A 27,029-nucleotide genomic window follows, 5' to 3' on the forward strand; every position below is an offset into this window, starting at 1 on the left:
TTCAAGAGTTCTGAGTAGAGGGTGAAAGAATAAAGCAAAGGGCCATGCTCAAGAAAAGTTAATAGCAAAAATGTAACAAATGAAAACATGAAAGAAATTCAGAAGAAATTCTTAAAACGTAGACAAACAATTTCAGGTACTAGGAGAATTTCTCAACAAGTGCAACAGCAAAACAAAAAGCTTTTTTCTTGTAGTTAAATTAACCCTTCCAATCTGGCTATATGCTGACAGCTATCAGCACATAGCTAAACTCAGTATCTCGCTGAACTCAGTATCATATACCTGAGGGATATTTCTCACTTGCAAATCAATTATAAGCCTTATGTACCAATCAGCTTGCACATAGGCTGCATAAACATACTTCTTAACCAACTGCTGTCTCCCACATATTTTCTCTCTCCAGACCAAGTGGAAGCTATCAAGTTCAGGAAGAAGTAGTGTATTATTATCTCACACTTTCTGGCCACAATACAACTGCTGTTCTCTGAAAGTATATTAATACTGCCCAGCCTCAAACTATGGCCTAGGCAGTCCTGTGTTGTCTCAAACCAGTGCTAACACTTTATCATTCAAATCACAGTTTTTCAAGGCTGGATACTCCAAGCAAATTAGGCTACATTCACTATGCCAACCGCATTTGTACCTTCAGAAGACATCAAAGGCCCCTGACCTGTTATCACTAGTGATGCAGGCAGCACAGGTTCCTGTTGGCTCCTCACTCTGCTCATAGTAATGGGCATCCACATGAGCTTCCTCAGCCTTCTTCTTCAAGATCTCTCCAAATTTATCTTTGCCAATGCACCCGAAGAAAGTTGCAGCTTTGTGAGGTTTCTGAATCATCCACTGCAGATTGGCAGAAGAAAACAAACAAACCACAAAACAAAGTTAACATATCTGGGATATTATTTTTGCCATTTTTTCTCTCCACTCACCATATTTACCTCCATGCCTACATTTTGACTTAAAGAACACTTGCATGCCTGAAGTAAAAAACATCTTGTAAAACAAAGGAGGAAAGGGCAGCAAAGAAAAAAAATCTACCCTTTATGATCCCACTGAGCCTGTAACACCTAATGTAAAACCTAAATAAATGTAGCTCATGATAAATAAAGTACATTAGTATGTTTTACAAGGTATACAAAAAGAAGTTCCCTTGCACAAAGGAGGTGCCTCTACACTTACATTTAATCAAGCAACATATGGTATCTTCAAAGAAAAATTGTAGAAAATACAAAAGAAAAAAGGAAAAAAATAGTCCACAAAACCCCTCCAAACAAACAAAATAAATAAATAAAAAGAGATAGCACATAAGAAAAACAAAACATTTGAGAAACATAAACAACATTAATAATATATATAAAAGCTAAGTGGTACTGAAAATAATCACTTTGCCTACCATTTAATTGCATGCAAAAAGGAAATGCTCCCTCTTTACACTGTTAAACCACACGTGAAAGTATCTAATCTCCAACTTTACTAAGAACAGCTCTGTCACTTGAATTGTAAAGAAAGAAAATAGATGCACAATGTTGCTAAGGTGCCAGGTTATTTCATAAAGTTTTCCTTTTATTAATAAAAAAATGTATCATTCGTCTGTAAATGTAACTCCATTCTGTGCTAAGTTAAAAACCAGCATTTATCAGCAATGTGAAATCAAGAGTGATTCAAAAATATAAATGTGAAGAAACAATCATAGGCCCTACTCTGCTGGTGGTGAGTCAGCCAACTGAAGTCATTATAATTCATTCTAATTACAGTCAGCAAGCTTATCCACTCAATCTATAGTATGAATTAAAGGCTACAGCAATTTTCTGCTATACTAAAACCCTACTTATAATTGTTTCCTAATCAAGATTTAAATAAATGATAATGTCTCCATTACAAAGCAGCATTAGTGGTAGCTGTGGGTTGTAGAAAGGTCAAGTAACTAAGTTGCAAATACATACTTAGTCACATCTTTATTACTACCAGCTCCAGAGGGAAGAACAAGAGAGAAAAAAAATAAACCTTTAGTCATGTAAAGTCTTCATTAATAAGACAATGGAGGACAAAAGTTGCAAGGTCTCCTTCTTGCAGCAATTTTGAATAAAGTTTAAGGAGAAAAAAGATTTTGCCATCCGATGGTGGCAATATTAAATCTGTCATTCATGAAATGCATATGCTCTGCTTATCCATTCCACAGCACTCTAACATAAATTAAGAAAACCCCTAATAAGAGAGTTCATACATTTTATACAAGGATATCAATTATATCCTTGTATTTGACACACCTTTGCACATACATAATATGCATTTGCACAGTGTTCATTTAGGATGTCTCAGGAACAATAATCCTTTATATTTGAAGGTATGATTAAGTGGAATAGATAATTTAAAAAGATGAAAACTTCTGTGACCAACTGTAAGCAAATATGGAACAAATTTCCACACGGGTAAGAACGGAAGTACCTAAAGCCTTGTGCCCCATGCAAGCACGCTTTACTGTCACAAATAACAAGAATTAATAGAGATCACTATGAACAACATTTATCAAAGAATCAAACCCCAAAAAATATTCAAAAAACATAAGGCTTTAAACTGCACCTTAGGCTTACAACATTTTATCATATGGTATTACTTTATATATAAGTCTGACAACATTTATAGCAGTAGTAACTAATATTTCACACAGATCTCTGAAAAAAGAATTCCCATTCAAGTATCACAAGTTTTGGCTATTGGCACCAGCTCAGTTTGAATTCACATGTGATACATGCCATATATAAGCTGTCACAATCCTGATTTCAAATTTCAGTCAAGTTATACTTGAGAATTAAAAGTCACGATCCAGACTTTCCTGAGATGAATCTCTGCATGTGGTGCAAACTACTTCTTCCATCAGCAGCTCTGCTCATATTCATGATTATTTAAAATACAGGTATTATATGGTGAGAGGACACTCCCACTGTAGAGGTACTATTTTCATTTGAGTATATCAGTTAAGCAACACTGAGGAAGATAGGAAAGCAGTTCAGCAGTGTTTCTGCAGAGACCCTCTCATCACAGATCTCCCGGTTCCAAGAGTCCTTCAAATGATCTGCTCTTATTCCCACAATAATGGTGGTGAGGGGCTGTCCGCTGCAGAACTCGCCCAAGCTGATCCTCCTCTCCTCAGCTAAAAGGCTACATATTAGTAACAGTAAAAGCAGACATCACATTACAGACTTGATGAAACTGAATGATAGAAGCATTCCTCTGGTACACCACCAAAGTTGCACCTCATGGAATGAGCCACAGAGGCATCTTTTGCATACAGGCGAAAAAACCAAGAGAGGCTCTTCAAGGCAGGCACTTGGGGATTTCTTTTTTAATTTGACCCAGAACTTGATTCTAAGTTTGAACAACCTGATATGAAAAACAGCTTCTCTGGGCTATTTCACACACTTGTTATTAGTGACTCTTTGGCTAAAACATTCTAAATGGGAACGGGAGTCAGTCATTTTGAGGTGTTTATCATTGTGAAGCAGCCATGCAGCATTACAGCCAGTATCATATGCGGGCCAATAATAAACTGCACACATTAATGCCAGGTATATGGTTATAGAGACTGAAAATTAGTTTTATAGATTTATGTGAAATAGAAGATTTAATTGAATGAAAAAGACTCTCAACAGAAACAGAAAATGACCCAGCTCAGCAGGAATCAGCATAATGAGTTAATTATCCTGGGTTTGGCTAGGCAGAGAGGCAGCTACTAACAAACTGTATTGACAGTCTGGTCAGGAGAGGTTGGCACCTGGCCACACCATGAATCCTCACCAGCACCCAAGGGAATTTGAGGCTGCTAATGGACCAAAGACAGAAGTGTCAAAAGTAGGAACTTATGAAAGAACACGACAGCCTCAGGAGTGGGATACCACAAAGGAAACTCAAGGAGTGGTTTATGAAATCTAATGTATTTCTCTGCTCTAAAGTTTTCTTCTGTCAATACAGCTTGGACATCAGGTACACACAAGGATGGGTCCTGACCTTTTCAGTTAGCATAAACATGTGTGACAGAGAAAGGAGCACAGAAAATAGAACACCTTTCAGATGTTCTCTTGAGTTAAACAGATAGCATTTTCCTCACATTTTTGTTATATGCATTCAGATGAATGCAAAGAAAACTTTAATTTCAATTATTTTTTTATATTTATGCCTTGCCTTTAGCACAAACCTGTCCTAAAATTCAGCTGATTTCAAAATAAGCATAATCTAATATTAGGTTAATCTAATATCCCTACAGACACATTATTTCTTATGATCAAATACCGAGGCCAGTACTTGCAAAACAAGCCAGCACCCTGGCTGCTCCAAGACACACTAGAGGGTGACAAAATACTTCTCTCCCTATTTTCATGAGGTTAACTTGGGTTCACAGTGGCAAGACTATTTGTTCATGTGGTTTTTGATGATCAGAGTTGAAGAAGATGAACTCTCTGGCAAGCTTTAGCTATCAGAGAAGCGTAAGAACCTTTGTGTTCCAGGGAGTGGGTGGTAATTGCAGAGAACAGCACCATCTTTTCTAGCAAGATGCCAAGATGCCAAGAAAACTTGGTAACAAGAAAAGCTTCTGAGGAGTTGTGACTTTGTGAGACTGCCTGGAGTGAACTATGTCCCACTCTTTCACTTCCTCAGACTCGAAGATGTAGTACACCTATTTCCCACTTTTGTCTGATTAGAAAATGGCTTTTGGAAACAACCTTTCTCCTTTCTTCTGAGTTACAGAAGCAGTCCTAGAAGCACTTCTAACACTAGAAGTGACTTGACTTTGATTGGATACTCAGTGCTGTCTTTTGAGAACCAATACACCTCCAGAACCCCCCCCCCCCAAAAAAAAAGAAAAAGCCCCTTCATATTATGTGAAAGAAAATCAGTGGCCTTATACAATTAGGGAAAGTTCTTTAACTTTGAATTTCCCAAGCTTATGCTATTTATCTTGAAAATGCCATGCTTCTGCCACAGGAGCAGAGTCCAGCATCCCCTATCTCAATACTTGATCTGCATTTGAAGCTTTTCTTTGCTGTTCCTGCAAAGCTTCTTGTAGAGGAGGACCCTGCTAAATCACCTCACTGTCTTCAGTTGCAAAGACACTTTCCTTGCAAAAGGAGAGTTTTCTTCTGCTGGGTCTCAGCAGAAGAAAACTCATTACCATAAAACTTAAAAAAGAAACATCCTACAGATGAATTTTAGAGCAGCTCTATAGCCTTCTGTCTATAACAAAGATCCTTTAGAAATTATTTCATTTTACTCCAACTCTCTGCTTTGCTTTAAGTGCCACCATTAACTGGACACCACTGATAACTGGAACAAGGAGGCTGATGAAGACACTTACAACCACATTGTTCTCTGCCTGAGTTCCTGAATTAATTTTTTAAGTGGCAGCTGGAAGTGCATTTCCACATCTGTCAGTCATCTTAAACTAACAACGCCAAAGCATCCAAACCTTTGCTTAGACTGACATACCTTCTCTGCACATAGGAGTTTTCAGCTGTGGACTTGAATCCCAAATGCCTAGGAACTGACAACACAACAGGAAGCATTATGCCCCTTCACAGTGAAGGATCTTCAAAACTCATTAACACAGAATACAGACATCTGAAGTGCATCTGAAGTACATTATTTGAAGCTGGACTCTTCTCTGCATGACCTGTCAAATCTGATCTTATTTTAAATTGCAGTTCACAGAGGAGAGGACTCTAAGGACCTAAAATTAGCTAAGATTTAACATGCCTGCTAAAATCTAAACTCAACAATGTGAGCAACTACTCATGAAGCGTAAATCAAAACAGGAATGGAGTATCCCTTATTTTGATATTCTAGATTTTAGAATGAGTCCATATATTTTTCAAAAGGTTTTACCTGTCTGTTGTGCCCCTCACCAATATTGTCCCTGTTATGTCCAACTACCAATATATATACAGTCCACTAAATGCCTGTCCATTAAAACCCCTTTAAGGAATACTTTAGGAATATTTTAGATTTTAAAGGAAATTAAATCACAACTCAGATGGCCATATAAAATGAGAACACATGGGATCAAAAATCAAATCATATATCTTAAAAACTCAGAAGCCTGATAATATGCAAAACAATACTAAAAAAAGAAAGTGTCACTGTTCCAAGTGAGCTCACTTATTTGTTGCGTATGATATGACACACCCAGAGCTCAAAATTAATGCAATACTTTGTTACCATTACACATTTAATTTCACATTCATTTAAAATCCCTACTGTGGTGGGGTAACCCCAGCCAGCAGTTAAACCTCCACCCAGCAGCTCTCTCAATCCTCCCTCTGTGAGGGATAAAGGAGAGAATGAGAAGTGCAACAGTGAGAAAAAAACACAAGGCTCAAAAGAAATTATGCAAAGACATTCATTCACTACCTTTCATCAGCAGACTGATGCCCAGGCACTGTTCAAGCCCATAGCTACTTGGAAAAACACCCCCTCCCTTCCAGTTTTAATGCTGGCCATATTCTACGTGGCCTGGATTATCTCCTTGGTCAGTGTCCCTTTAAAACCTCTTTCCCTCTACACAGTCTATTTGCTGCAGGCAGCAGAGTGAAAAAAACATTGAAGGCCTTGATGCTGTGCAAGCACTGTTCAGCAATAGCTAAAACATTGCTGTGTTAAATAACAGTGTTTTGGTGACAAACCTAAACCACAGAACCATATGGGATGCTATGAAAAATTAACTTCATCCCAAGCAGACCCAGTACACCTAAGTCCAGAATCACTCCAGAATCTGTTATGAGATGACAGCAGCAAGACCCTGGAAGACAGATGAGTTACTACAGTTTGTTCCAATACCTTTGCAATTTTCTTCCTTTCTCTTATTTTCACTTATGGATTTTTAAACATTGTGACAGCTATTATCACGTAGCGGCCATATGAGAAAAAAAATGGGAAAAGGAAAAAATAAGCTTATCTTTATAAAAACAGGCTTGTGAAAATGAGCCCCATGTCCTGTACAGTAATTCTTCCACCATTAGCTGAAGCTGCCAAATCTTGCATGAGGAAGTGATATTGTTAAAATGCATGACAACACCCTCAAGCAACTTCCAGTCAAATTAGATAAAAGCGATAACATTTTTTTTAAGGAAATTACTATTTAAAGCCTTGCACTGAGACCAATATCTAAATCTTTTCAGCATTTGGCTCAACACATGCAATACAAATCCCTGCACAGGAACATCTATTAGTTTTAACATGGTGCCACAAGAGCCTTTTGCTACAGCTTTTCAAATTAAGATGCCTATCAAAATATTAATCATTCAGGAGCAGAACTTCATTCACTTCTACATTTACAAACAAATTTAACAAACTGCCTCTAAAAAAATATTTCTATAACCCAAATAACTCTTTCCAGTGCTGCTATTCTTCTGTATTCCATTTCCTATTCATCATTGCTCTTCATCTGCTTGTTCACTGTTTTATTTTTAGTCTAGCTTTAAGCTTCTTGCTGTACAAGGAAATACAAGCATATTTTCTGTAATTAAACATGTAGTAGCCATATCCCAAAGTTTCAATGTGACCAAAAGCAAGTGCTCTTTTTTACTACTCCCTTTAAGTAACACTTAATTCCAATATACCTTACTCCATCACACTCTTATACTGCATTTATAACGTTACAGTTCTGCCTGAAAGACCTGAATGCTCTCTTGTGAAGGTTAATTTATGTTATCTGAGGCCAAAGGCAGAATGTGTCCTGCAAGGCCTCACAAGGCACACAACTGAGACACAGCTGGTCTTGTGTCCTACTCCCATTTGAAGGGCAGAACCTGAGTCAACAACCACTGTCCCACTGCCTGATCTGATGAGTCACCCCTGTCCCCAAACTTTGCGCATTCCCTTCCCAAAACCAGGTAAAAGATGACAGACCTACAGAACAGGGCTGGTCACACCAGTTTTTCATCACTGTCACAGATGACAGCTACTTGAAGGGTATCAAACAGAAAGAATTCCAGATTTACTTGGGACTCTTCTGCAGCTGTTTCAGTGTATACAACTATTTATTTAAAAATCACCAATATTGCAAAGCTGTACATGAAGTAAGGATTAAGAGCATCTTTATCAGTAAAAGAAATCAAAATATACCAACATCCTTCTTGAAGACTGAGCGTGAAATAATGAAAAGTGGCAAATAAAGTACAACATAAAGTCTTGTTCCTCTCTGGTCAGAAGCAGAAGTGTTCAGATGTGAATAGAAGGATATAAAAAGCCATGAAAGTGGAACATCATACCCAGGTACAGTAAGACAGGTTCACTGGGCAACTGTAAGGTACTTTTAACAATTCCTCAGCCTACTCTACTTATAAAGAATTAGCACTTCAAATAAATTTTAAAAACTGATAAGCAATTTAAAAATACCTTAAAATTCTCCCATGTAAAACATTGTATATGTATTTAGGTACTACTCTTTAAGTGAAGCTGATGCTGTTGCAAAGTGACATTTTTAGGATATTTTATGTATGATTTTGCATATCTGTAACAGAAAAATAAAATTTCCTTTTCAAAACCCATGCATATGTCAGCCACACTCCCCTGCTAAATGATGTGCAGTCTCAATGAATACACCCACACTCAGAAAAGGACAGCATAAAATCCACAAGTGGTGAGACTTCTTTCATTGTCTGGCAGCACAGAATTCACATAGCACAAACTGTAAACAGCTGCCTATCAGCTTCTATCAGTAACAGCATCAAAAACAGATGGCAAAGGTCAAGTCAAAGTTTATTGACAATGATGAACTCGGACAACCTCTATTAAATTACTTCTTCCTTTAAGGTGTATGTGATCAAAGCAGCAGAGAGATTTTCACTCAGTCACATAACAAGCTATTTGTTGAGATTGAAACATCTGGTCAATATCTTCTAACACTGCAATTTCATGCACAGTTAGCAATAGGGTACATTTCTTTTCTTCTTCTTACAGGGTCCATAAGGGTGGCACATATGGCTGATCATTTCATTCAAAAAGGTTTCAATTCCAGGCATTACATACAATTGTCTCTATGCTTTATAGTATTTTAAGTCTACCTACCATCGTTTTCCATCATCATTGCTGTCTGCTCTACGCTTTGCTATAAAAGCCCACAAATATGACAGAGCACTTAAAGCTTAAAAGCTTTTGACTACTGGAGTTAGAAAGCAGTAAAGGCAAGGGAGTTTTTAAAGTGGCAGGTCTTCATCTATCTGTTGTCAAGAATTCCCAGTGCATTAAACTATTTACCAAAGCTCTCGTAACACAGATTATAATTTTTGTTGCAATAGCAAACCTTTCATTTTTAAGGCATGCCAGAGCGACTGGAAATCACCCTTTTTACTAATTTATAAATTATTATACATTTTACAAACATAACATACATTGTATTTTAAGCAAATATATGCTAGTTATAAAAATTTGACAAAACATAAATCCTGTTTCTCAATCTGAAATAGGAAAAAGACACTAAATGCTATCTACCCCAAAGGCTAAAAAATGCTTGCCTTTAAAATTATGCATCTATGTTGCCACAGCAACAAGTACTGGATAATGTAAAACGCACTTCACCCTTCCATTTCTAAATCCCAATATTTTTGGACAAAGAATGAAGGAGGGCTAGTTGCAAACTTGCCTACACAAACTACATTTCAAAGAAATTTCCATTATTACTGAATAACTTTCTCTTTTATTCAGTTAATATTTGATTTCCACATCTTGTTCCCACAGTGACTGACTCCAAGTACTATCTGAACCATAGAAGTTTACCTAGCAGTTGTAGGAATACACTGATTCTAAAACTCTTTGCTGTAAGGATGCATCGTGCCCAAAGGCACAATGGAGGCATGGGCTGGGAAGGAAAACCTTAGATAATCTCCATGAGGGAAAAATGGACAAAATGCTTGAACAGAGACATCCCTCAGAGATGTCACTGAAGATGCCTCAGGAGTGTGTTGACTTTTGGCCCGATGGCATCTCTTCAGGAGATCTAGTCTAAAGGAATGGGATATAACCTAGATCTAACAACAATAATCAGCCAAAAAACCAACCAAACAAGCAAAACCAAAGCCAAACAAAACAGAACCAGGATAGTCCACTAGAAATTGATGGGTTTCATGTAAATGTCAAAATATGGCTTATAGGTAACAGAGCATCTTTTCAGGTTGCAAACATGGGCCTATGTCAGAGCCTGTCACCCCATGCCACAAAGACAGACAATCCTGTCAGGAAAGCAACCAATTACATCACTTAGCACCAACAGCATCAGTGTAGAAATTAAGCAACTAGCCAGATTTTAACTGGGCTTTTTAATACAAGTTCAAAACAGGAAAGGAGTCAGGAGCTCCAAACAAATTCAGAACTGATGGGATTAGCACAACTGAATTGCAATATTTTTCCAAAGAAACAGAAAATTGTCACACCCAGTAGCAAAGAGTACAAATACTTTATTATATATATCCAGTAAGGCTTAGAGCATTGTGGTGGAGCATTCCATCTAAGCTGATATGGAGTTTATTTCTTCCAGAGTTAATAAACAAGCTTCTCCAAAAGAGATTAGGAGAAAAGAAGTTTTAAAAAAAGATTAAAACAGGGTGTCTTCCCTCTAATTTCAAGGCTTTCTTTTACTGGATTATGAGCCCTCTGAAAGACCAAAACATTGGAAAGATGATATTAGGTTTTGAGTAGATCCCTTTAGGAATTAGAATTTCAGGATTGGCCTCTCCTATTTGTTGTACCATATACTTCATCCACAGTTCCACATGGAAATAATCCCCCTCCAAAGTTCAACATTCTTAAGGAATAATCTTTATTCTAAGAAAGAAAAATGTGAATCAACTGAAAAATTACTGCCTCAGGATAGGCAAATCCTAGAAAAGCCTTTGGATTCCTCATGTGTGATTTCCAACCACATTTAGTTGGAAATGCTCTGTGTCCACCAAATCTATGACTGGCAGAGACCAAGCTGGGATTCCAGGGGAATACTGGTCCACAGTGTGCATGTGAACAATGCTTTGGAGGAGAACTCATACATGCTCTCAAAAATTATAAAACTGCCACAGTATTCCCAATGGGAAGTACTCCCTCAAAATTAGAATGGTTTGTTACTGAAGCAAATCCATTAAGTTCACTGCTGCATGTACAAACAGAGGTGTCTTTAATAGTTCAGAAAAGAACAAGAAACCTTGGATAAAGAATGCACTTTCACATTTCTAACAGCTTTCTATTCTGGTACCAGCTAGACACAAAATCAAGACAGGATATAAGCTGCACAGCTCCTTTCTTCTTGTCTCTGCTACATTGGGAATTCTGCACAAATGTCTCCAGGAGAAATGACATGAAAATTGTGTAGCCCAGTGCAGAGAACTTCTTTAAGCCCTTCTGTCAGATGCTTCTGCCAATCACTTAGGGGAGACATGGCATGTGGCTCCTCCACTGCAGTTAATGTTAGCCATTCACATAAATAGATGGGGCTTTATTCTAGTCACCAATACCTGAATGGCAAAAAATCCCTTATTTTTACTATTTCTTAAGCATATAAATACTGCATTTCATCTTATTTCATCTGTTCCAATCACAAGAATCTCTTTTTGCAAGTTTTGTCCATAATGTCTTTAGATTTGCTGTGGTGGTACAACCAATACTTTTACCAAATTAATTTAGGAGGGTTTCTATTTGCTACAAACTAAACGACATCCCATTCTGATTCCCAAGATACACTAAAAAATAGCAAAATAGATTTCTTTTAAACAGACGTATTTCTTCCCTCACGGTAATTTTTATATTTCATTGTAACAAATCTAATTTTTTAAAAAAAAATTATTTTAACTAAATGTATTACCAAAGTCACATATAATTATTTCCAGTTGAAAGCAGCGCTTGACATTACCTGGATTTCTTGGCACATAGCTCAAACACTCCAGTAAGTTGAAATAATTTTCACAGAACAGATAATTTAGTTGCCAACTCCTGTGTACTTCTGAAAAAGAACTGCAAATTGCTCTTAAATTTGTTTTTTTCCTGAATTCAATCCCTGCTAAGGCACTTGACACTTTACTCCCACGATCAGCTCCACCTCAGCACTGAAATCCAAGACCTAATCTGGCAGGTGTGGAAGGCAATGGAAAGCTTACATTTACTAAAATGCTGCTTTTGATTTAAAAAAAAGAGTCAACTTTTTGGGCACTGCCTTAAAAAAAAAAAAAAAACAAAGCCACAAGATCATACCCGATGAATTTTACCTTATCTTTTGTACAACAGGAAATATTTTATCCACTTGTAAAATCAAAATCAACATGAAAGAAGAAATACATACACCAAACACTGAGAAGATGCTTTGCTAGCAACTGTACATTCCTGATCCAGTTAATATTCTTTCAGGTCTGTTTTGAAGTCAACAAATTCCTTTTCCAATTTCTTCTGAGAATCTGGAAACACCTGGCCCATTTGGGATCTCAATTAGTCCAGTTTTATATGGATGTCTTACAATACTACGGGCAACTGATCCTTAAACTATAGGCAAAACCAGCAACTCTGAAAATGTGTTTGTTTCTATCCCTCAAATTCACAGACTTTGAATTTTTTGGGGGGACTAAGGGGGTTATCTGTATTTTGGAATGCATGCTATTGATGAGGATTGTACTATAAGGGTGAAATGTGGATTCACAACTTAATTTTAAAAGGCAAGAGTTGGAAGGGCTGACACACAAGAAAAAAAACAAACCCAAACCAAAACCACCCCTCCCCCAAAAGATAGAATCAGAAATATTTGCAGAAGGTACTATTTTCCAAAACATACTCTAGGACTAGAGTAGCTTCTACTAGTATCACAGGCAATAACTGTTATAAAAAAAAAAAAAGTCTTGTGGCCAAAATTTGGTGTGACATACTCTGGGCCTGTATATGTCATAGAGGACAGTCAATGCTATTGAATGAGACAGAAATCCTCAGCTGATGCACCAGTAATACAAGAAATTAGGTAAATCTGATTTCATAATAAATCTGTCATAAAATATCTCCATCTGAACACATATAATAGTCCATTTACTTTTTAAAGCAATATTTTTAGGTATGCTTTATAGGAGAAGATAAAGAATAGTCTAAGCAATAATGTCATTCAGCAAACTGTTGTTTTCTGTTCAGGGACATTGCTGTTTTCAGCAGCACCAGGTAAGCCAACAGCCCCATATCCCCATACCCTGCTAGCACTGGCTGCAGGGCATGCTAACCCAACATAGTAGACAGCATGTACTTCATGTGAAACTCTAACAGTACATGTGTTAATTAATTTGGATCTATAATTAACTTTCATTACTCTGGTATTTTGTATCATTTTCTGTACAGCACAAAATCTATTATATTGGAAGTTCATAAGTAGAATTGTATTTAACTTAACATCCACAGAAAACTAAAATCAAGGGATTTTGCACTGTAAGTATCTTGAGATACTTCCCTTCTCAGAAAGACAAAAACTGCAACATCATTTAAAGCATTCATTCTGGAGTTTTTTTATCTTAACATTATTTTTAGCTGCTATATTAATTATATCATTAAATGATTTCCCATCAATAACAACTTGTAATTCCGTCTATTTATTCACTTCTGAGGAACACAGTAGATTAGAAAGCTGTCAAAATGATAACCTGACGTAAAATGCAAATTTGCTTTTTTTTTAAATACAGCATGCAAGATTCAGAAATGCTTCTTAAAACAGAAGCACCAAAGTAGCTTCAGGCAGCCTCTGTACAAAAAAATGCAAATGCATTAGAAGATATGACTCAACAGTAACAACAAAAAAAATCTACCTAAACTTCGTTAAGAGGAGAATCTGTCAATAAATCAACTGTAAAATAAGGACAAGTTTCAATATTGATATATACCAGCTATAATGACCATAAAACTGTTTCCTTTCTGCAAAAGCTAACAAGTTATTATACAGAAGGTGAACTCATTAGTCCCTATTTTAATTTTCCAGAACAAATCCCTATCCATTTCAGACACTTTTAACCTAAAAGCCTATTTATTTTCTGCTCATACTTACTAGCATGGAATGTGATTGATACCAGTGGGATTATACCAGTATGCGTTAAAAGAGAATTTGGTCCTATTATCTTAATTCTGTTGGTAAATTGTTAATTGTTCTACACTGTGTACTACCACTCAAAATTAAGTCCTCAGGATGGAAAGACATTGCTGCATTAGTTGGCTGTGAGAACATTAAGTAGTAACCATAAAGCAATCTGAAACCAAGTAGACCAGATCAATGACAAATGCTGGTATGAAAGTTCTCCCTATACATATGATTTCAAAGGCAACAGCACTTTTTATTTCTAAGAAAATACAAACACATTTCTTTTTACCAGTTTAGGTATAAAAGCTACTTTTACTGAATCAAAGCAATTTAATATAAAAAAGAACGAGTTAAAATTAAGTTAGACCACCCAGATATTAACAAAAATTATTTCTGCAGATCCGTTATTTTAACAACATTCATCCCTTTAGTAACATGACACAACCCACACTCTGAAAAATGCCATATTAGTAAAAACAATTGGGGATAATACAACAATGTGATTACTCTTATTTTGAGGCAGCCTAGAAGGACTGGACAAAGTGCTACTGAAAACTAAAAGCCACCCATGACTGCCCAGTAGCAGCAGTGCCAGTGACAGCAGATATGCAGGTTTATAAAGAGCATTCCTATACTTACAGGTTATTTTAACACATGAGTGTACAGCAGTGCCCTATAGATAGATGGTATGAGATGACCAGGATGGGTTCCCTCTCTAGCACCTCACTCTCCAGGGAGAAGGTATGGATTGTGTACTGTCACCTCATCACATCATTTGACCAGGGACTAGTTAGTGTCACCACCATGGCTTCTATTTCTAAAATTATTTACACTTCCTTTTGCCTTTTTTAATTTTACTATTATTTTCCAGAAAAACAAACACAGCTGTCACAAAAGGACAGGCTGATTTTTATGAGACTAAAATCTGTTATGTACTGGTTTTCACATTAAATGAAATTTCAGAGGAGCACGATCACCATTACAAGCTTCTCAGAGGGCCTGACAACTATTTACATTTAAATTTAGCCGACTAAGTTGAATATTTCTAGTGATGAAATGCAACATGGTAATGAAAAGTCTTCATTTTCAGACCTTTCCAGTTGTTTCCTGGAAGTGCATATTCACTAGATTTTTGCTATACAAATGAATCCAGAGAGCAGACAAGCATTTCCTCCTTTTATTTCTATGGACCACTTAACAAGCCTTGATCTAAGAGGATCACTTGATCACACCATGGACAAACACAGGGTAAATACTAAACCATATCCACCTTCAGAGGGTAAATTAGAAATGAACCCAAATTCAGCAAGTTCAAGTTGACATCTTCAATAGCTGCTCCACCACCAATCCCAAACAGAGTTACAAAGGGAACAATTAGCTTACAGCTAATCTTTGTTGAAACACTGTGTGTCATGCCTGCTGTGTCCAAATCCAGATTTATTAACTCTTAGGTTGCTTTCTCAAACAGCAGAAATAACTGCCAAAGTAAGGACTCCTTCTTGATTTAGTGACACTAAAAGATCACCCTTCAGAGCAGTATTTTTGATGACTTGTCTCTTAAAAACTCAGCTCCAGCTCCAGCACACCATCTTCTAGAACTTCTTATGTGAGCCAAAATAAACACTTGATTTTTCCAAATTTTTTCTGTTTAAATCCCAGTCTAACCCAGTATTTTAACATTTTGGAAAGGTTAGGATGACTAATGTAGGAAAACAATGCTGTTGCAGTCATTCCTGCAATTAAATGACTTATTAATCATGTCAACTTTTTCCTCTTTCTTTCTTTCCTCTGCTAAAAGCCAAAAGAATTCTTATGTCAAGAAATTGTATCCAATTTCCTTGCTAATCCATTATCCATTTTAAAAATTGCTCAAGCCAGAAGAAAAGATAGCAATGTTAAAAAATGAGAGCTAGAGATATGACAAATCTTGGACTGTTTCAGAATGAGGCTTTAAAAAGACAACAACTCTGATAGTACTGCAGGCTGCACATGCAGAAGATACCAAAGTAGGGAGCTGCAAAAATCCTTTTTATCCTGACCTTACCAGACATCACACACATCTAGACAACTCCCTATGTTACAATAAGCTAATCTTCTACTTCCCCTCCTCAAAAAAACAAAACCAAACCAACCATGCAAAAACCAAAACAAACCTTAACACGAATACAGGAGTCTCAGCTTTCTGAAAAAGTGCTTTGGACTCCTTAAAAACAAAAACAAACACAGAAATCCTCCTAAATTGTTACTAATCTGTCTGTCCACATCAAGCCAGTTTGCACATAGCACATTTAGAATTAGCAAATTGCATTCCTGTACACTGAGGAACAACTGAAACTGAGAAAAAGACATTTCAGGCACAATTCTACAGCATATCAATGAATTGCGACAACCGGCAGTGTGCAGTGACAGATCCCACTGAGAGAGCAGGAGCAGCCTCTATCAGGTATGGAGAAATCAGCTGATTTACGGTGTTCAGACTCTAACACTGCACGTGAAACTTCTGAGAGAAAACTCCTGAGTTTTGCTAAGATGGAAATCACCTTAAAATAAAGAAGCAGTTATAACTACAGCACATATGGCTGACCATTATCCAGTCATTCAATATTTTGTCACTTTAACAGCATAAATCCATCTCAAGATGTACCTTCTTTATATTCTTCTTGTAATTCATAGCTATTGTACAGTCATCTCTTTATAGCAGGGGACTACTTCTTACGCACAATTGCATCACCAGAAGATCATGCTGACTTAACTGATTTCCCCTGTAAAAATTCTAGTTTTCTGTCTCGGAGAGTACACCACCTCAAAACTTCCTATCACAGCTACTTGCAAAACAATTGCAAATTGTTCTACCTTGAACAACCTATTATTCCAAGACAAGGTCTCCTTGAACTGTACTAATGAAACAAATGTACCTGGAAGAGAACCAAGCTATTGTTACCATTACATGGATAAAATTTGTTCAGTCAATCACAATAAATTGTTCCCAGGCATGCATATAAAACTGTTCTGCTTTCATTAAGACAGAGAAAATCTTCAGCATCCCCTAGAAAGCACTGGGAAGCCATTATAAAGCAATTTTCCATTCCTATGTTTTGTACCAAACTCCAGTGAAAGCCTAAAATTTGGTTCTGAAAATATGGTAGGTAATAAAGTACTTAAACATTCATTATACTTTTTCATACCAAAAATAAAAGAGATTCTGCATATTCAAAACTGACTAAAATATTCACCTAAATGAAGCAATAAATACTCTACAAACAAATAGTATTATATGTGCTATTCACTGTGTCCTGAAGACAATGTCTATACCACAAGTAAAGATGGAATTGCATCTAGTATTTGGAAAACAAAATGACTTCAAGTTGAACATTCCGGAAGAATTTTTTTCACTGAAAGGTTTATTAAGCATTGGAATGGGCTGACCAGGGAAGTAGTAGAGTCACCATCCCTGGAAGTATTCAAGAAACAGCATGGCAATTAGAACTATGGTTTAGTTCTCGTGGTGGTGTTTGACCAAGGGTTGGACTCAGTCTAGAGGTCTTTTTCAACCTTTATGATTCTAAATATGCAGTCTGAGATCTGGATCACTCAGTGAACCTTCTACATGAACACTAACAGAAGCTATGGTTTACCTTTTACACAAATTGCAGGGTGTTACTACCTATTGAGGAAAGAAAAAAATTCAAGCTAGTCTATCTACAAATCTGTTTTTTGTTTCAGATCACGCTGCACTCAAGAAAGCATTCATATTTATTTTGAGATATTATTTGAAGTAACAGATGCATGGCAGAGAGAACTGGTTACAGAATTTCCAGAACAGCCAAAATAACTGGATTAGTTTGTGTTTGATAGTGGGGCTTAATATAGAGGCAAACAAGAAAACAAGAACTCCAACTACCTGTAACAATCTGACTCAACACACAGAGAATAGGGAAAAACCAAGCACATCACTATTAACACCAAACGGAGCAGCAGAAGGGGTTTGAATACATACCTCAGTGGTTCTCTTAATTACAGTTCCCTAACTATTTCTGTGATCAATTCTTCATTAAGTTTCTATCAGGATATTAGATGTCAAAATGGCTAGCAAAAACAAGTCAGATTTTTCTTTATAAGCAACCTTCAAAAAAAGTCTTATTTCAGCTTGTTTAATTGAAGAAATAAAATATGCCTCTTTTACATCTCATGGAACCATCAACCAGTACTTTTGTCACGCTATACATCCACCATACTTGTACACCAAATACCCAAATTTAACTATCTCCTAATAGTTCTGCCTTGGCAAATCAAGAGGTTTCAGCACAGGACAAAGTAAACTAGTCTATCACCCTAATAGGTTTTTTTTTTCCTTTGAGTCTAATGATCACATTTCAGTAACCAATGAACCAAACACAGCTTAATTAATTCCTTTATTGCATTGGGAAGTGATTCTTCTCTTGACATTCCAGCATAGCTCCCATTAATGTTAATGGAAGTTATGCATGTTCATCACAGTGACAACAAACTCTTTCCAATACACTGTACAGTCTGCAGGCAAGCGGGCAGATGCTTTGATAAGAAACTGCACTTCCCAATTTTAAGACAGAAAATCTCTATGCTTCAGATCCCAAGCTATTGATTCACAGCAGAGAACTGCTGTACGTGGGGATAGTCCTTGTAGCTGCTGGGAACTACTTCTGTTTCCTTACTCTGAACAGCTTAACTCTTTCATTTGAGAGCCATACAGAGAAATGCTGAAAAGCAAGAATTTTGTCTTAACTTCAAGCTATTTAGATATAATAGCTTAAGTTTAAGGCATTAAAGAGTGTTCAAAGAAGGGCTACGAAGACAGCGAAGGTCCTTGAGGTGAAGCCACATGCCAAGCGGCTGAGGTCCCTCGGTCTGTTCATCCTGGACAAGAGGAGACTGAGGACAGACCTCACTGCAGCCATAACTTCCTCTGAGGGGAAGAGAATGGGCAGACACTGATCTCTGCTCTGTGGTGACAGTGACAGGACCCAAGAGAATGGCCTGAAGTTGAGTTAGGGGAGGTTTAAGTTGGATATGAGAAAAAGCTTCACGTGAAGTGTGGTCAGGTACTGGAACAGGGTCCTCAGGGAAGTGGTCACAGCACCAGCCTGACAGAGTTCAGAAAGTGTTTGGACAATGCTCTCAGGCACATGGTGGGACTCTTAGGGGTGTCCTGTGCAAGGTCAGGAGTTGGACTTTGATGATCCTTGTGGATCCTTTCGATTTAGGATATTCTGTATTCTATGAACTCTGAACGTATGAAGAAAACATAACATGTAACTTTGAAGAAGAGGAAAAAATCATATGATGGGACAAAAACGACAATATATTCAGGAGGGTGGATTTACAGCTCTGAGAAACAAACCTCAAGTGCAAAACAGAATAAGATCTTGAGGAAGAAGTACAAGTTTAACTGTCAGGGAAGAAGCTGGAGTAGTTTAACATATGAAAAGAAGTCAGAGTAGATTTAGATGTCATAATATTCTAGACACAAAATTAATTAGATTTAAGAGTTTGACACTGAATTTAATTTGGCTAATGGAAGCTTACCTGCAACTCTACCTTTTTTTTTTTTTTAACTGCAATTTGTGCTGTCATTTTGTCCATTTCTTATTTCTTTAATCTGAAATACTGATGAGAGTAAAACAAAGTTATATATCAGGTGAAAACTGTGTGTTTAGATTTCCTAAATTTAAATTTTCAGAATAAATTGTACCTAATAGATTTTTAAGTACTTCATAAAAACTGTGATACCCATGTTCAGTTTTACAGCTACAGTTTGTATAATCTAAACTCAAGTTATTTTTAACACACTGAATAGAAGACTGGATTGTTTCAGCCACAAAAGAAAAGTTTCTTTGAAAGACTGCCAGAAATACTTCCAGAGCTGATATATAGCTGACACATTAACCTGCTAAATGTTTGTGGAAGTACTAATGACTAAGCAAGGAATATCAAAGAGAGTGAATAAAAGAACAAACAGCTGCCAGCACTTGGCATTTCATTCTGCTATCATAGCTCATATAATTGGCAAAGGAAGTTACACCTACTTTATAATAATAATACTACATTTGGCAAAGACTTCTAGATGGAAGTATTCCAGCACTCACTTTTCCAAAAGGTGTTGCATGATTCATTAGAAAGATCAAAATAAAATACACTACTAACTGTAACTGTAGTACTGCAGAGAATTAGAAAATTAACACATCCAGATTAGCAGTCTGCTAAAATATATAATCTGTATTATTTTGACAATGATACACATTTTACTATCATCTGATTTTGATCTCATTGAAAGCATTCACTTACATATATATTAATGGCCAACTGACTTGGTGTGGAACATGCTACTGAAGAATGGCTTTTTTTGGATATTATGATACTGTGAGATTCCAATTTTAAATAATCCATTCTATGTTAGTAGCGATAGGAAAAATTTAAATTTCAGTGGACTATCTATTGAAAAAATGTGAAAATTAATATATAAAAGCTACTTACAGCTTTCAAAATGCCCCAAAGATCCCAAGTAGCACAAAAAGCAAGTTGGACTTTATACCTTACTTTTATTCTTGGTCTAGTAAGTATTCAGTGTAAAATGAACCCTGTCTGTGATGATCAATATTCATAATTTTTGTTAATTTTACCTAATATATGAAATTATTTGATCAGGATTAGCATGTCTTCAACATTTAATAGATTTCAATACTGACTGTAAATAATAAAGTGATATTAAAAAAAATACTGATTTCAGAATATATTGTTGTAAACCTGTAGATTACAGAATCATTATTATGATGTTGACAGGAAGTATCATCATAAATCAGAAAAAATGAGACAAATATTGACTTTAAATTAAATCCCTTGGGGTCACCAAAAAATCTAATTAATCAGCCATAAATTTAATAGATTAGGCCAACATAAGTACAATTTATATAAAGTAATACAAGGAGTTTGTTTTCAGCAGGTGAACATAAACACTATTGTTCGCATGAAAGTAATTTAAAAATTAAAGTTTTGAATTTTTTTTTATTTTTGAATTTTAAAGTCTGAAAATACTAGTTAAACATGCTGTCACAAAATTCACAAAATAATGCTTCCTTAAAACCTTCTTTGTGGAATTTATATTGTGAATGAGTATTCAGAAATACTCAAGTATTCAAAGACACTTCAGTGTCTTTGTCTGACTTAAGACATAAATAGAATCACAATATCATAAATATTTAAGCAAATGAATAAAACAGTTCCCAGGGGGGAGGGGGGGGGAAATATTTGTTTCATGTACTTATTTTTCAATACCCTCCTGTTAGCAAGCAAAAGTCTAGGGATCTCTTATCCACAAAAGCACTATCATCCCCATGTGCTTAATTAGCTCTTGATTGGGACGAGATGGGAGACTAAAAATGAGCTATATGTATTTATTCTACTTTAGCATTTGTACTATGCATGATTACTAATGCAAAAATTGATAAAATGATAATTCAGATTCAAACACAAGGCACCACAGGAAATGGGAGACAGCTTTAGCCCTTGTTGAACACACCTAATGAAATGAGATCCTTCGGGTAAGAAGAAATGGCCAACTGCCCTCATTGTGAGGTCACAAAGGACTGAGTTTGATGTCTCTGGGAGACACTGCAGGGCACACGAAGGCTGCTGTCCACAGCAGAAGCTGGCTCAGTAGAATCCCATGTCAGGTGTGTGCACTGCATGGAGGGACTGGCAGCAGCTCCCCACCACTCACCCTGTCTTGCTCCCACCTTCGCTGCACTCTCCAGCGTGCCGCTCTGACGTCAGCTCCAGCAAGGCCTTCCAGGGCTGCTCCCAGAAAAGCAGCAGCCACCCCAGGGAATGCATTTACACAATATTTGTTCATTTAACTGTGCCCAACAGCTGCCTACTACTTGCTTTCCTGCTAGTTTTCACCTACACTTCACAAGCCTTGTTTTCTGTGTTCCAACACTGCAGCACAATTTGAGCATTTTGAGCAGGGAGGCACAAAATTTCAGCTGGCAGCTTTACAATGAGCATTCTAAAATAAAAGCCACATTCATGTGCCCCCACCAACTTCTTGACCACTATCCCAAACCCTGAAAAATGAGGAGTATTTTCTGAGATAATTTATTTAACTTTTAACAATAATTTTTTAAAAAAGCAAACTATCAAAAGTAAACCAGCAAAGATTTTACACCACACACTATGAAGTTTTTATCTGTGCACTTAGGAAAGCTTTGGAAATGATTATTCCAAAACAGATAAAAACATCCGTGGCAGGATAAAAATTATGTTCTAGATCAAAAACCTGAAAAATAGCAGAGTTCTACTAAGGAAAACTATCAATCTATCATTTAATTAAAACTACTACAAATTTGGTTCATGAAGTAAGAATATGAAAAATGCAGAACGAATTTTCAATACAGCTACTGGAAACATGATCAAATACCTCATGCATCATTTCTCACAGAAAACATCTGCTTCAGACGTCTGCTATACTTAGAGCTTTTTGCCCACAGGTATTAACTGGCATGTAAAAAAATTATAGGAAACAACAGATTGACTACTGATACAAGAGACTGACTACTGAAACATCATGCACTGCCAATATGGGGAGAAAGAAATAGATCACACACTTAAGAAAAAGCAAAACATGACATGGATAAGTGAAGAAGTTCAATGTGACTTCAACATCATGCAAGACACTACCGGCACTCTTCTTAAACAGCTGAGTGAAACATATGGAAGCAAAAGTGAGAAAACTTGCATGGACTTCCTAAGGGTAGATCACACCAGAAAATATGACATTTGTCTTTGATATTTAACATATCTGGGCTTGACTGAAGTATGTGATTTAATGCTGTAGAGGGATGTATTAATGAAGCTGCAGAAATAGCAACTAGTAGTACACAAATCTCAGAAAGCAATAGGCAGTGGTGCCTGGGTTACACTGAAATACTAGTCATTATCAAGCAAGTTAATGCTGTAGCTCCTCCAGGATCAGCCCTAGGACAGATCTTACAAAACACTAATGAAAGACACCCCAGAACAGTGCAAATGAGATTTGCTTACAAAGGAGCTCAATAAAGAAGAAAATCAGACAACCTTTCAGAAGAATAAAGTGACTTTAAGACCTATTGAACTGTGAAAATAAAAGTGGTACGAAATGTTTCCACATTAAATGCAAGCTCACATGCTAAATGTGCAGTAAGCATGTAGGTTTATTTTTTGGAGAAAGATCTGGACATAATAATTGACCACAACTTTAGACAACCTGAGATGCTGTAAAAGACGCTACTTCTGAAATTACATTAAGCAAATAAACAAAAAAACCAGGGGGCATTTCCAATGTAGAGAGTGAAGCATTACGTCTGTTGTAAGGATCCCTGTCATGAACACAACCAGAATCAGTCTGGTCACTGTTTACAGAACAGAAAAATAAAAATTGAATAGAACAGTAAGATGATACAAACAAAGAAGGTATAAATGGATCCTAAAACACTCTAGCTTTGTGTAGCTTAATAAAAAAAGGAAGACAAGGATTTTTACTTTAGATGATACATCTTTCTACAGTGAGATTACTAGGTCAGTGAATGAAGGGAATGCAAAGGGTGTTGTTTATCTTGACTTCAGCAAGGTTGTTGACAGCTTCTCTCATAACATTCTCAAATGAGGAAGTATGGCCTCTGTAAATGGACCATGAAGTGAACTGAAAACCATCTGAGCTTCTGGGCTGAAGTTACATAGGTTTTAAATTTTTACCTTAGAAACTAATTAATTAAAACACCTTGAGAAAAAAAAAAAAAAGATAATGGAAGAAACAAAAACCAAATGACTTCCAACTCCCAACCCACACCGCCCCAATTATCAACTTTCCCCCAAACACAAAAGTGCAAAATTTCTATTAGACTATTTTAAATGCCTACATTGAGAATGATTTCTGCAATTAAAGATAAAACCCTGAACAAATAAGCACCAGCTAAGAGCTGCTAATTTTCAAACATACACCTCCTTCCACATGCAAAAATGGAAATATTTAGAACAAGTTAAGTCACCTCTCCTTGACTTCTGGGTCTCAAGACCACTGTATGGAAGAAGCCTATCTTTTCCTGAATTGATTTCACTCCAAAGCATCTTCAGTGCCTCACCAACTATGGCATATCATACCTTATGAACAATTGATTTCATGGCAGCAAGCAATTAAACATACTTTTGAAGAAACATTCAAGATCTAGAAAAGTTGAGGATTTTTTTGTTTTTGTTTTGGTTTTTTTTAACAGATTAGCAAGATATCCATTTAGTGTATGACTGTAATAAGGAAGTATCAAACAATATATGGCATGGAATAATAACTACTAGTCATTATCAAATGTTTTGCATGCACAAGAAAACAAATATCTGCAGACGTCATCTTAAAACTGTTTTCTACTGAAGCACATGCAAATACAGCAGTTTGTGGTTATCCTGCCTTTTCATTGGCAGTTTTTAACGGTTATCACTAAATTTCCTCTCTTGCCAACAGCAGCTGTCCCCACAATACACAAAATTGAATTGTAATTACTTTGAAATGGCAGGATTTTCTTACACATTTGACCTATGCTGGCATTCAGCATATGCTCTTTATTGGCTTTTAAAAGTCAGCCTACTTCAAACAGTGTAAATGGACTACTGTAAAGTTAAGTAAAAATCTGAAGGTACTACTTCACCACAATACCCTTTTAGTAAGCTTTTACTAGCCCCTGATCTTACAAAATGAAAACAACATAAAAATATTCTCCTTCCCTTCTCATCACACTTCCACAAAGTACAAGCAACCAAGCAATTTCTGAAATGGCTGTTGGGACAATGACATATTGTTTCTGAATTTAAAACTTTGATAAAACACTTCAAAAAATGCTGAGGTATCTACCCTAATATATTTTTCCAGGGAGAATACATAGATATTCTAGTTACAGATTATGTGTTATTCATTTTTGCTAAATCAGAGGAGTAATTCTGCCAAATACTTCATTTGGTAATATCCTGCATGAAAATATGTCAGAAAAACAAATATATAATAGCTATAAGCAAAAACACCCTACAAGGCAAGGGGAAAAAAACCCAACCAACTACCCTGGGGAAAAAAGAGTTATATTTAACTGTTAAGAAGCCATGGGACAACTATATTTCACTTTAACTGATAACACCAGACTTTTTTTTTTTTTGACAACAAACATGCAGAAACTGTCAGTTACTAGCAATCTTTCATCTCTGTAACAAGTCTTTGTAGCCACATTTTCAATCCTAAAAGAAGGAAGCAACTTAACCTTTAAAAATGTTTCATTTTAATAGAAATAGCTTCTATCAGGATTTCTTCAGCATGAATCCACACTCATAAAAATTTTCAAGTGTACATGCCTAAATAACTGAAGTTCAGTATTGAATATAGTGGCTGCCATGTTCAACAGTATTAGCTAACTCCTCCATCTATTGACATTGATTGGGGATAAAACACTGAATGCCAACGCTGAAAGCAAGGGGCTTGCTCAGTGGCTCACTCTCAGAAACAGAGTGTTTCTGTATGACCATTTAACCAAAAGAGAACATGAAATCTTTCATGGTGATCTCCCATTCTCCTGTACAGTGTAACCAATGATCTCTGACACAGCTGAAACTGGCTGTATCAGTCTCCCATCTGCCAGCAGGATAGAAGATTTAAAGAACTGGCATCAAAAAATTCAATTCTCATTTAAATAGCTATGGTTCCTCCAGATTTACTGTTAGTGAGTGGGGACATAAAGGCGTGCAAGAATCATTTCCTACTCAAAATACATCTATAATTCCAAATACAACTTCAGACATTTACTCAGTTCTACAAACACCTAAATGGTTCAGAAGACAGTAGCCAAAACTGAAGATGGGAAGAAGAGCTAGATGGCAGAAATGCCCTTGTACTTGGAGGCTAAAAGTCCCACCAAACAGCAAGCCCCAGATATGTAAGAATGGTACTTCAGGCAGTCTGCAAAGATCAAGAGAAAAAGCAAAGGGCAGACAGGAAGTGGCAGCCATCAGGCCCTGCCTGTTGGTCAGCTCCCTGGCAATGTGCAGCTTCTTGACTCCTCAGGCCTCTTCCATACACATATCTTAAGTACAATCTAGCAACCCTGGGCAGTATGAAGATTTCTGGGGTATGCCACCTAGTCTTATTCTTTAAAATTATAAAAAATAATAAAAAATTATTAAAAACTCCAAAACAAGTGGTCCGTATTATTTGTAAAGGTCAAAACCACTCAAAAAGTGGTCAAGTCAATTTGGCTTTGATCTATGGTGAATCTAAATTCCTTTTTCATAGTTCAAGAACTGAAACCAGCAAGTCCAATAAAACTGGATTTCAATAATTTTCTGTGACATCGGGTAACCATAAGCCAAATTAATACTGTAAAAATCATTTCTGTTATAATAATCATCAGAGCTAGCTCCTGTTCAGGACAAATGCACAGTGGAAACACCACAGTTTCTCTTTTAGTAGCACTATGGGCTTCCTTTTCTTTATGTTATATTATTCAGTACAAAGTTAAGAGAGATACATGATCTCATGCTTACTTCACCTCCTTCTCTACTGTAACTATATGAATAAGACACTTTTTATCAGTCATCCTCTGCATTTCTAATGTTCAAGACAAAAGTACTCCAAAAAACAAAATGAAGACATTAAATATAATGTACTTAATCACTTTGATCTGGAATATGGCTGTTTTAGAAGAAAATAAGACAGCTTTCCTGCATGCATAAACAAATATCCCTACTGGGTTTTTTTCTTAATTGGCACATGAAAATCGTGGGTCTTGGAAAAATAGAACAAATAAGATTTACCCTAACCTGTATGCAATGTTCTTAAATAATATGTAATTTTACCACTTTTGAAACTGTTAGTTAAGAAACAAAATTGATAAAAAGAAAGTAACAACTGCAGGGC

The 27,029-nt window shown here is 36.4% G+C and overlaps 1 protein-coding gene across 2 annotated transcripts in view; it reads right to left on the minus strand.

The window, feature by feature from the left end:
* Positions 1–27,029, minus strand: part of ADK (adenosine kinase) — a 270,420-nt gene that overhangs the window by 147,832 nt on the left and 95,559 nt on the right. For both annotated transcript variants that reach the window (XM_059851341.1, XM_059851342.1), the window contains exon 5: positions 671–843. In XM_059851341.1, the coding sequence (XP_059707324.1) occupies positions 671–843 (173 nt within the window). The remainder of the gene's footprint in view (positions 1–670; positions 844–27,029) is intronic.

The sequence above is a fragment of the Haemorhous mexicanus genome, chromosome 7 (assembly GCF_027477595.1).
Source record: "Haemorhous mexicanus isolate bHaeMex1 chromosome 7, bHaeMex1.pri, whole genome shotgun sequence".
Taxonomy (NCBI): Eukaryota; Metazoa; Chordata; class Aves; order Passeriformes; family Fringillidae; genus Haemorhous; species Haemorhous mexicanus.